Genomic DNA, 12,123 nt, shown 5'->3' with positions numbered 1-12,123 from the left:
GTCATGTATGAATGATTTAAATCAAATGCAGGACTCAATGGAATAAGTAGTACCTTCAGGGTCATCTGCAAGGGAGTTCTAAGAACGAAGAAAGCAATCACAGATGAACTTACTCCTATAAATTAAGTGACTGACATTTTTGAGATCTTGAACATCCACTCAAGAACTCACACTGTGACAGACCTGGCAATCTAATGTCAGAGCGATACTTGTTCATTATTGCACATGGCATTTCAGGTGGTTTAACTAATGAGCCTGGCTATTGATGAGTCTTGAAGGCACAAGCCTGTCCTCTGATTGCCAAAACTCCCATACGTATGGGCGAGTATTCATATGCCCTTTCAGCAGATATCATCCACTCCTGTAATTTTATGTGTAAGCTACATGAAGGACATCTGCCCTCAGCTTGATGGAAGGACCTATATGGTAGCTTGCAAGCTGTCTGCCAACTGAATGTTCTAAAAATCCTAGATATCTAAGTCCATTGTCTTCTAATTTTACCTAAATAGATAATTTATTTAAATATTTGAGTTCCAAAGAGTGTAAGGTTTACATTAGGCAACAAAATAATCTGTCATTACCAAATTTCAAATGGCAAATATTAAAATAATTGTATTGCGTTGCTTTAAATTCCAAATGGCAACTCAATTTTAACTTTCAGCAAGGTATTATTTTAAAAGATTTTCCTATTAGTTACTGAATGCTGCTGAAGTGCTCTCATTCTCTTCTGTAATAACCTGACCCAGCTGCCATCTTCAATCTCTTTAGATATTTAACATAAGTCATCTGCATTCTGTAAGGAGGATCAACTAACGCAGACAGCACGGTTGAAATGGAGGGGATCAATTATAGTCTCATTCATATGATCCTTCCTATTTGTAAAATAATACTGCATGTAGATAATATGTAGATGAAGCAAACTCACTACATTACTCCACACTATTCTGGTTGCATTTTCAGTACGTATCCACAAAACAATACCATTTCAAGTCAAGTGACACGGAAACTCGGGGAATTGATCCTTGCTTTTCATTTGTTTTGCTATGTAATCCTCATATTTTTTCCAGTAGGGTACCTATTCTAAATGTAACTATTTTGTGTAGGTAAAATTAATGACAAAATTAGAATGAGACAAAAGTCTGAAGATCAGATTAGGTTAAAAACTAGCATCCTCAAAGGTAGCAAACACAGAAATGACCTACAATAGCATGTATATTGTACTTTAATTTTTATTCCACAAAGGAAGCATTTGTCAAAGCTAGGAGGCTGGGAACACACAAAAGAAGTGTGGAATACAAGAAAGTAGAAAGAAACTTAAGCAAGGAGTAAAGAAGGCTAAAAGATGTCACGAAACAGCATTGGCCAGCAGGATTAAGGAAAGTCCCAAGGTTTTTTATACATATATAATGAGCAAGAGGGCAGCGAGGGAGAAGGTTGGCCCATTCAAGAACAAGAAAGGGAATCTATGCGTGGAACCAGAGGAAATGGGCAAGGTATTAAATGAGTATTTTGCGTCAGTATTCACCAAAGAGAAGGACTTGGTGGATGATGAGTCTGGGAAAGGGTGTGTAGATAGATTCAGTCATGTTGAGATCAAAAAGGAGAAGTACTGAGGTTCTTGAGAAACATTAAGGTAGACAAGTGCCTTACAGCACAGGACCAGGCCCTTTGACCCTCCAAGCCTGCACTGACCAGAGGGCCTAATGGGATATACCCCAGAATACTGATGGAGGCAAGGGAGGACATTGCTGGAGCCTAGAGGGAAATCTTTATATCCTCACTGGCTGCAGGGGAGGTCCCAGAAGATTGGAGAACAGCCAATGTTTTTCCTTTGTTTAAGAAGGGTAGCAAGAATAATCCAGGTAATTACAGGCTGATGAGCCTTACATCAGTGGTAGGGAAATTATTGAACAAGATTCTTCGAGACAAGATTTATTTCCACTTGGAAATAACTGGACTTATTAGTGAGAGGGAACATTGTTTTGTGAAGGGGAGGTCGACTCTCACTAACTTGATAAAGTTTTGAGGAAGTGATGAAGATGATTGATGAGGATAGATCGGCGTCCAACTGGACTTCAGTCAGGCCTTTGACAAGGTCCCTCATGGCAGACTATAGAGGATGAAGTCGCATGAGATCACAGGTGAGCTGGCAAACTGGCTCGGTCAAAGAAGACAGAGGGTAGCAGTGGAAGGGTGCATTTCTGAATGGAGGGCTGTGACAAATGGCGCTCCTCAGGGATCTGTGCTGGGACCATTGTTGTTTGTAATATATATAAATGACCTGGAGGAAAATGTAACTGGTTTGATTAGTAGGTTTGTGGATGACACAAAGGTTGGTGGATTTGCGGACAATGATGAGGACCATCAGAGGATACAGCAGGATATAGATTGGTTGGAGACGGGCAGAGAGATGGGAGATGGAGTTTAATCCGGACATGTATGAGGAAATGCATTTTGGAAGGTCTAAAACAAATAGGAAATAAACAGTAAATGGCAGAACCCTTAAGAGTATTGATAGGCAAAGGGATCTGGGTGTACAGGTACACAGATCACTGAAAGTGGCAATGCAGGTGGAGAAAATAGTCAAGAAGTCATACAGCAAGCTTGCCTTCATTGGCCGGGACATTGAGTTTAAAAATTGGCAAGTCATGTTGCAGCTTTATAGAACCTTAGTTAGGCCATACACGGAATATAGTGTTCAACTGGTCCCACACAATCAGACAGAGGTTTTGGAAAGGGTACAGAAAAGGTTTACCAGGATGTTGCCTGGTATGGAGGGCACTAGCTATGAGGAGAGGTTGGAGAAACTTGGTTTGTTCTCACTGGAATGACAGAGATTGAGGGGCGACCTGATAGAAGTCTACAAGATTATGAGAGGAATGGACATAATGGATAGTAAGAAGCTTTTTCCCAGTATGGAAGAGTCAATTACTAGAGGGCATAGGTTTAAGGGGCAAGGTTTAAAGGAGATGTACGAGGCAGATTTTTTACACACAAAGTGCCTGGAACTTGTTGCCGGGAGAGATATTGGAAGCGGATACTATAGTGACTTTCAAGGGGCATCTTGACAAATACATGAATAGGATAGGAATAGAGGGATATGGTCCCTGGAAGGGTAGGGGGTTTTCGTTAAGACAGGCAGCATGGCCGTGCAGGCTTGGAGGGCTGAAGGGCCTGTTCCTGTACTATAATTTTCTTTGCTCTTTGTTATGACAACAATTATAATTTCACTTGTCACCAGAATGCTGATGATCATTCATAAGATAGCTAAATCAAGATTCATCAAATATTCTGGCTTACTTGAGAAAGTATTGGAATAAATTAAAGCTATTACATATGCACTCATGCTAAATAATATGCTATGATAATAAATATGCTAATACTCTACATTTAATAACGGTAGATTTTGGTTAGATAAGTATTCATCCCAGAAATTTAGTAACTTATTATTAAATTATTAATGATGCATGCTTCTTCTGCAATATTTTTATCTCCACTGTTTTAACTTTTACTATTACAGAGACACCATCATGGACCAGCCACAATCCCATTACCTCGTAACACAGTAATTGTTCCTATCTATTAATTAATACTTTTCTCAAAAAATTTAAGCTGAGCCTCTGTATTCTCCCACATGTTAAAGTGTTTGTTAAATTCCAGATTAGAGCATCTCATTGTGCACTTGGGATCAGGGACTAAGTGCAGACTTACTATCTATCCTTCAGTCAACAGACAAGGGTCACCAATATCAAAAGTAAAATACTGTGGATGCTGGAAATCTGAAATAAAAATGGAAATGATGCAAATGTTTACTAGACCTGGCAGCATTGGTGGCCAAAGAAACAAATTTTCCAGGTCAATAACCTTTCCTCACATCTACTAATGCACAACCAAGAAGTAATGGGTCTGAAATATAAACTCTTGTGTTTCCCTCATAATTGATGAGCCAGCAGGCCTGCTGAATATTTCCAGCATTTTCTGTTTTTATTTCACAAGACCCACCACTTGAGTTAAGTGTTGGAGCAGCAGCAGGTCGTGTTCATCCATGTGCTAGACTGCACTCCCATTACAGGAAAAGGTGTAAATTAAATTAAGTCTGAAAGTGGATCATTTATTTTAAATATCTGACACAAGTGAATTGAAACACAATCAAATTAAAATATCAGTTGTCCCACTGAAAATAACAATAACTGCCATGTAAATAAGTTTTGGCTTTCCCTTAGGGTTATGTTACGTTAGAAGGTTATATTTAGGTGATACGAACCCATGTTTAAAAAGTAATGGTGAAAGGGTTGAAAACTGTGGTTTGAGTTTGAGCTACTTCCTGCTCAAACGCATTGGTAGGTTTGTCTTGCGCTGGCTTGACTTGTAACTGACTCGTAGTCGGGTTACGTAGCTGCTTAAAAGCTTCCACATGTCAATACACGGAACCCGCGTTTTTAAAGCTACCCGAACTTTAGATGTATAAAGAAATTAGCTCTCAGAGAAAGTCTGTCATCCGTGGATTCTCACGACACAATGAAATCGTCCAAATTTGATCCAGAAGATTAAAAATGGGCAATTACTCAATTGACCAAACTGCAACTATATTATCACAGAAAGGAGTTCCATTATTTCTGTTGCTATCGTACAAACTGAATAATGCTGGAAAAAAAGCCTTTCGACATCAGCGATGCATGATGGATGGTTAACAGGGTGATGGAGACGCAGAACCGAGACTGACCTGATGTATACTAACCATATCAAACACAGCTTTATTTCAGTCACACAGGAAAATCTGTTTGACAGCTATTCAGTAAAAAAAAGGATATATTATTGTGAGCCCTGAAATGAGCCCCTTGGCTATTAACAGCAACACTTTAAGAATGTGTTCTTGTGTTCAAGATGTACAGCCTGGTATCACTTTTCTCTCTTTCCCCACCTATCTTTCAATCAGATACCATGAATCTTTGACCACTCAAGTCAAAAGAAAGACCTGCTGAGATTAATTCGAATCTATCAGACATTCATTGACTTGGAGGGAATCGTTCTCTTATCCATGTAGAAACTCGCAGTTCTTGGAAAAAAAAGTTGGTCTTAATAAATGCATTGAGCGGAAAGCTGTATTTTTTCGAGAAGTGGGCAGTGGGGAAATGGAGAGGGAGAGAGAGCAAGAGCTGATTCTTCTCCCTGTTGACTCACCAGATGTAAGTTGCACCCAGCCGCAGATTTTGTAGACGGTGGCCGTGTTACAGAAGAAGAAGAGGACGAAGCAGGCGATGCAGCCCATGATGAGCGCCATGGACATCGCGATGAAGAAAGAGGCGGCTTTGAACGCCCCGGACGCAATGCTGGAGAAGTCGGTGAAGCTGCCGCGACAGGTCAACTCCCGGGAGAGCCCGTTGCCGATGCAGTAATGGAAGAGCCCGAAGTAGCCGGCTTGGGGGGTGTCCACCCCATCCCCGATCCAGTAGGGCTGGATGAAGCACACCACATTCACTATTGCAAAACAAATGGTGAAAATAGCCCAGAGTACACCGATCGCTCTTGAGTTCCTCACGTAATTGGTGTGATAGATTTTGGCTGCCTCCTGAGCTGGCAACATCGCCGGTGTTGCAAACCTTACCCGATCCGCGAAAAATACTTTCTGGTGCCAGAAGATATTTGATTTTCTGGGTCACACTGGACCTTGCGATAAACAGTCAGCCAACTCGCCAGGAATAATCTTCAGTCTTCCCCTCCCAAAAAAAGGTTACCTTCTGATGCAAAAAACAAATAAAGAGATCGCCTGATCGTGTTCCCAGTTTGACATTATTCCTTTATTTCTGGAGTTCGGCTTCCGAGCTGTGACTCTTGCCTCTTTTCATCAGGAGGATTTTCTTCCCCTCCCACAAGGTACGGTCTCTGTGCAAAGTGCGTGGATCAGCGACGCATAGCTCACGCTGGCAGCTCCTGAGTCCAGCCTCTGGTGCTGAAGAATTATTTAAGGATGGCAGAGCAGTGACTGGTTTGCGAGCTGCAAAGCCCCTTCCACCAAGGACGGTCTGAGACGGTACCTCGAACACAGCACAGCCAAACGCACTGTATGTTGGGATATGTAGTTCTTGTCAAGCTAAAATAATACGATCGCTGTAAATCACTGCAAATGGATATATACAAATATACTTGAAAAAAATGAACAGTTACCCAGAGGGATCGGGATCTTGGATCATGTTTCTCCTATCCAATTCAGTTCTAAATGCTAATTTATTCATTAACAGTTTTCTGAATATGCAGAATACATTTATATCTTTCTCTACTGTGGCTCTTTGCCATGTATATTGGCACTAACAGGCGCCTTAGTATCTGCATAACATATTCTTAATCAGCTGCTTCAAGAGGCCACACCACTGCATTTCACTGGAAGGCAACAACAATTTGCATTTATATGGCACCTTTAACATAGTTTAAAAACAATATCCCAAGGCTATTCACAGGGGTGTTACTTGATAACATTCTGGAGAAGCACGTTGGGAGTTTAACAATGTAAAAGGCAGGACATTAGTGCAAGTTGTTTTATCCTGCAAAATCTGGCACCATGCCCAATATTGGGACAGAACACCAAAAGTTTAATCAAAAGAACTACATTTTAAAGAATGATTGAAAGTGGAGAGTGGGGTGGAGAGGGAGGATAGTATAGGAGGAAATTCTAAAGCTTACGCAGTTGAAGGTGTGGCTGCCAAAGATGAACCAAAGAAAATCTGAGGTACACAAGGGGCTAGAATTAGAAAAATATGTAGAACTCAAAGTTGTAAGACCAGATGAGACCATAGAGATAGTGAGAGGCAAGGCTGACTCGTAACTGATGTACATTGAAAGCGCAGGGTAATGGGTGAATCGAACTTGGTGCAAGTTAGATTATGAGCATGAGAACTTTTGATAAGCTCAAAGGTAAAGGAGGGTGAAAAGTATGAGATCAATCAAGAGAGCACTGAAATAGTCAACTCTGGAAGTGATACTTTCACATAGCTTAGGGATTACAATATAATGACATGTATAATAATGATAAATGCACCTGCCTCATCAACAACTTGCATTTATAAATCATCTTCAACATGGATCTTTAAAATTCCAGGCTTGTCTTTGTCCTAATTCACCTCTGTGGTCACTAGCCTATATTTTCCCCAAGTTAAACAATCAGGCTTGCTGAGATTTTCCAGCATGTTCTATTTTTGTTTCAGATTCCAGCATCTGCAGTAATTTGCTTTTTTTTATGGGTTAACTCACTGTAATTTCTATTCCAAGAATGCCTACCCCGAAGAAGTACTGCTCTTCTCTCCGATAGAATTTCTGTTTGTCTCTTTTACCCTGTCCACCCTCATTGCTTTCCATTTCCATCCTGGTCTGTTTATGAAAACTTGCTCTTAGAGACATATTGCCTACCTCAGCAACTGTCTCTGACTTACTGCACATGGATTCCAACTGAAGTTCCATCCTTCATCTTTCGAATCCCCCCAGGTGTACAAATATCTCCAGGACATACAACGTTCCTCGGACTGCTGTTCTTGCCACATCCTGTGATCCACGTTCAATGCCATGGACTGCTATATGCACACACTTGATCACTCTCTCCAGCCGCATCAACTCATTCTATCTTAAAGCTGTCCTCATCCCCAGTTTTGTTTCATTCTTCATCTCATGCAACACCTTAACAGCTGGAGTACTGTGTGCAGTTTTGGGCGCCGTACTTACGCAAGGATATTTTGGCCTTGGAGGGAGTGCAGAGGAGGTTTACGAGGCTGATGCTGGAGTTGAGGGGGTTGAGCTATGAGGAGAGGCTGAATAAACCAGGCTTGTACTTGTTAGAGTTTAGAAGAATGAGGGGAGATCTCATTGAGACGTATAAGATGATGAATGGGATGGATAGGATAGAGGTGGAGAGACTCTTCCCGCTCAGAAAGGATAATAGGACTAGGGGGCACAGCCTCAAGATAAAGGGGGGGCGGTTTAGAACGGAGTTGAGGAGGAACTTCTTCACTCAAAGGGTGGTGAATCTCTGGAATTCTCTGCCCGTTGAAGTGGTGGAGGCTACCTCGCTAAATATTTTTAAGACGCGGGTTGATGGGTTTTTGATAAGAGAGGGGATTAAGGGTTATGGGGAGAGGGCGGGAATGTGGCACTGAGCCACGACAGATCAGCCATGATCTTATTGAATGGCGGGGCAGGCTCGAAGGGCTAGATGGCCTACTCCTGCTCCTATTTCTTATGTTCTTATGTATGTTCTTATGTTCCTTTCAAATGTTAAAGAACGCAAGTTCCAACAATATCAATATCAACACAGATGAAGACCCTTCTCCCCATCTCTTGGATCCCAACCCTCCTAATCCCAGTTCTTGCTGGGTATTCACCATTTCCTCTGACCTTCCTCTCTCTGAGGCTGAATGTACTCAGCAAAGGACTTTGCATACTTATGTCCTCACCTCAATGAATTTTGGGCTTGACATGATGCTAAACTCTTCTTCTGTGGTCTTTATCGCCTTGCTCACTTATTTGGGCAGGAATCCTCCCCCGCTTCAGCACATCCTTTCAGCCACGTTGAGCATTCTCCTTCCATTCGGACTCCACTCTTTGCCCTCTTACCAGCTCTTGATCTTTTCATTGAAAACTGTCATCGGCTGTCTCCATTTCTCTGCTACTTTCATCCATCTAATCTGTCTCCTTCTGAGCTTGCTGCACTTCGCTCTCTCAAGTCCAACACTGACTTTGTCATCAAACCCATCGACGAGGCAGTGTTGTTGTCTGAAATACTGACCTCTACCATGTTGAGGCTGAGTGCAACTCACAAACGTTTCCTCCTACCTCCCCCAGGCTATGACCTTATCACTGAACATCAATCCACTGTTTTCAGGACTGTCACTGACCTCATCTCCTCCGGAGATCTTCCCATCCAACATCTTAGTCTCCCAAACATGGACAGCCCACTTTTACCTCCTTCTCAAAATCCACAAACAGGACTGCCCTAGTAGCCCCAACATGTCATAGAGTTATAGAGGTTTACAGCATAGAAACAGGCCCTTTGGCCCAACTTATCCATGCCGCCCTTATTTTTTTTTAAAAACCCCTAAGCTAATCCCAATTGCCCACATTTGGCCCATATCCCTCTATATCCATCGTACCCATGTAACTATGCTTTTTAAAAGATAAAATTGTACCCACCTCTACTACTTCTGGTAGCTTGTTCCAGACACTCACCACCTTCTGTATGAAAAAATTGCCCCTCTGGACACTTTTGTATTTCTCCCCTCTCACCTTAAACCTGTGCCCTCTAGTTTTAGACTCCCCTACCTTTGGGAAAATACCTTTGGGACTATCTACCTTGTCTATGTCTTTTATTATTTTATAGACCTCTATAAGGTTACCCCTCAGCCTCCTACGCTCCAGAGAAAAACGTCCCAGACTATTCAGTCTCTCCTTATAACTCAATCCATTAAGCCCCTGTAGCATCCTAGTAAATCTTTTCTGCACTCTTTCTAGTTTAATAATATTCTTTCTATAATAGGGTGGCCAGAATTGCACACAGTATTCCAAGTGTGGCCTTACCAATGTCTTGCACAACATTAACAAGAGGTCCCCATTCCTGTATTCAATGTTCTGACCAATGAAACCAAGCATGCCGAACGCCTTCTTCACCACTCTGTCCACCTGTGACTCCACTTTCAAGGAGCTATGTATCACTTCCAAGGAGCTATGAACATGTACCCCTACATCTCTTTGTTCTGTAACTCTCCCCAATGCCCTACCATTAACTGAGTAAATCCTGCCCTAGTTCAATCTACCAAAATGCATTACCTCGCATTTGTCTAAATTAAATTCCATCTGCCATTCGTCAGCCCACTGGCCCAACTGACCAAGATCCCACTGCAATTGGAAATAACCTTCCTCACTGTCCACCATGCCATAATCTTGGTGTCATCCACAAACTTACTAACCATGCCCCCTATATTCTCATCCAAATCATTAATATAAATGACAAATAATGGTGGGCCCAGCACTGATCCCTGAGGCACACCACTGGTCACAGGCCTCCAGTTTGAAAAACAACTCTTTACAGCCACCCTCTGGCTTCTGTCACAAAGCCAATCTTGTATCCATTTAGATACCTCACCCTGGTCCTGTGAGATTTAACTTTATGCAACCTACCATGCGGTACCTTGTCAAAGGCCTTGCTGAAGTCCATGTGGACATCAGCTGCACTGCCCTCGTCTACATTCTTGGTTACCCCTTCAAAAAACTCAATTAAATTTGTGAGACATGATTTTCCACTCACAAAGTCATGTTGACTGTTCCTAATTAGTCCTTGCATCTCTAAATGCCTGTAGATACTGTCTCTCAAAATATCTTTCAACAACTTACCCATATAGATGTGAAGTTCATTGGCCTGTAGTTCCCAGGCTTTTCCCTGCAGCCCTTTTTAAACAAAGGCACAACATTTGCCACTCTCCAATCTTCAAGCACCTCACCCGTGACTATCGATGATTCAAATATCTCTGCTATGGGACTCGCAATTTCCTCCCTAGCCTCCCACAACGTCCTGGGATATACCTCACCAGGTCACACAGATCTATCTACCTTGATGTGCTTTAAGACTTCCAGCACCTCTTTCTCTGTAATATGTACATTCCTCAAGACATCACTATTTAATTCCTCATGTTCCCTAACATCCATGCTTTTCTCAACAGTGAATACTGATGAGAAATACTTATTTAGGATCTCACCCATCTCTTGTGGATCTGCACACAGTCAGCCTGTTCCTGCACTCAACTCATTTCTTCCTATCTTGACTCTATTCTCTCTGCTGTTGTGCAGTCCCTTCCCACCTACATCTGCAATTCCTCTGATGCCCTAACCATATTAACAACCTCCAGTTCCCTGGCCCAAACCACCTCCTCATAACGGATGTCCGATCCTTCAACACATCCATTCCCCACCAGGATGGCCTGAGAGCTCTTCTTCCTTGAGAAGAAGAGAGGCCTGAACAATTCCTATCCACCACCACTCTCCTCTGTCTGGCTGAACTTGTTTGCTCACTTAGCAATTTCTCTTTTGCTCATCTCACTTTTTGCAAATAAAAGGTGTGGCTATGGGTACCCACATGGGTCCCAATTATGCCTGTCACTTTATGGGGTAAGCTTTTCTGAAAGCTTGTGGGATTACTATCAAATAAACTGGTTGGACTTAAACCTAGTGTTGTGAGATTTCTTACTGTGCTTGTCATTTCAGCAGACCACTCTGCTCTCCTATCCATATGTTCATTATTGGCCTTTTGCAATGTTCCAGTGAAGCCCCAATGCAAACTGGAGGAACATCATTTCATCTTCTGATTCGGCCTTCCAGACTGAACATTAGTTCAACAATTAAAGCATGAACTCACTCCATTCCATCTCTATTCAGTTTATTTAATTTCTTTATTCATCCACTTTTATTACTTTTATATTCCTATTTTTGTTTTTCCACATCTAAAATCTAATTTTTAATCTTGCACTTCACCAATTTTGGCCTCTTGTGCAGCCCTAATTTTAATCATTCAACCACTGATGTGAAAGCTGTAAGCACAGGAATTCCCTCCATAAATGTCTCAGCCTCTCTTTCTTCTTTCAAGACATTCGTCTTCGACTTTTTGTCATCATCTCCAACATTTTGTGACTCAGTGTCAAACTTTGTTTGATATGTTTCTGTGAAGTGCCTCGGGATACTTTACCATGTTAAAGATGCTACATAAATACGAATTGTTGTTGTATGCATAACCATTGGCTGCATAACTCATCTTAACAATTCCCCTTCTTTACGTGTACAGATCCTGCCAGAGGAAACTGACACCAGAGGAGGAGCATGAAGCATCTTCATCACATAAACACCTATCAGACTTGTAGATGAGTCATGGATTCCCACTGAGGATCAGAAGCACTTGATCTTCCAACTGAAGTAACACTTCGAAAAAGCAGTCCAGGAATTAAATAACACACACAACACTTCCAACAAGAAAAACCCTTAGGAATCAAACATCACGGCAGGGACACATATGTGGAATGGAAATACTGATCAATTGTCCCTTCTTTAGAATGTCTGCTGGTGATATGTTGCTGAGAGAAACACGCTGGCACAGAA

General features: G+C 41.8%; 1 protein-coding gene across 3 annotated transcripts in view; it reads right to left on the bottom strand.

The window, feature by feature from the left end:
* The window catches only part of lhfpl3 (LHFPL tetraspan subfamily member 3), a 293,648-nt gene extending 287,718 nt beyond the window's left edge, over positions 1-5,930 (bottom strand). For 2 of the 3 annotated variants that reach the window (XR_013888978.1, XM_080207482.1), the window contains exon 1: positions 5,182-5,930. Coding sequence is in view for 2 of the 3 variants with exons in the window: in XM_080207482.1 (XP_080063608.1) it covers positions 5,182-5,584 (403 nt within the window). In the remaining variant the exon portion in view is untranslated. The remainder of the gene's footprint in view (positions 1-5,181) is intronic. The other variant, XM_080207483.1, reaches the window with a different exon arrangement.
* Positions 5,931-12,123: the final 6,193 nt, after the last annotated feature.

Source organism: Carcharhinus amblyrhynchos, chromosome 19, assembly GCF_965287045.1.
Source record: "Carcharhinus amblyrhynchos chromosome 19, sCarAmb.v2.hapA, whole genome shotgun sequence".
NCBI classification, from domain to species: domain Eukaryota; kingdom Metazoa; phylum Chordata; class Chondrichthyes; order Carcharhiniformes; family Carcharhinidae; genus Carcharhinus; species Carcharhinus amblyrhynchos.
Note: the sequence above shows the minus strand (reverse complement) of the source record. Positions and strands in the feature narration are given on the sequence as shown.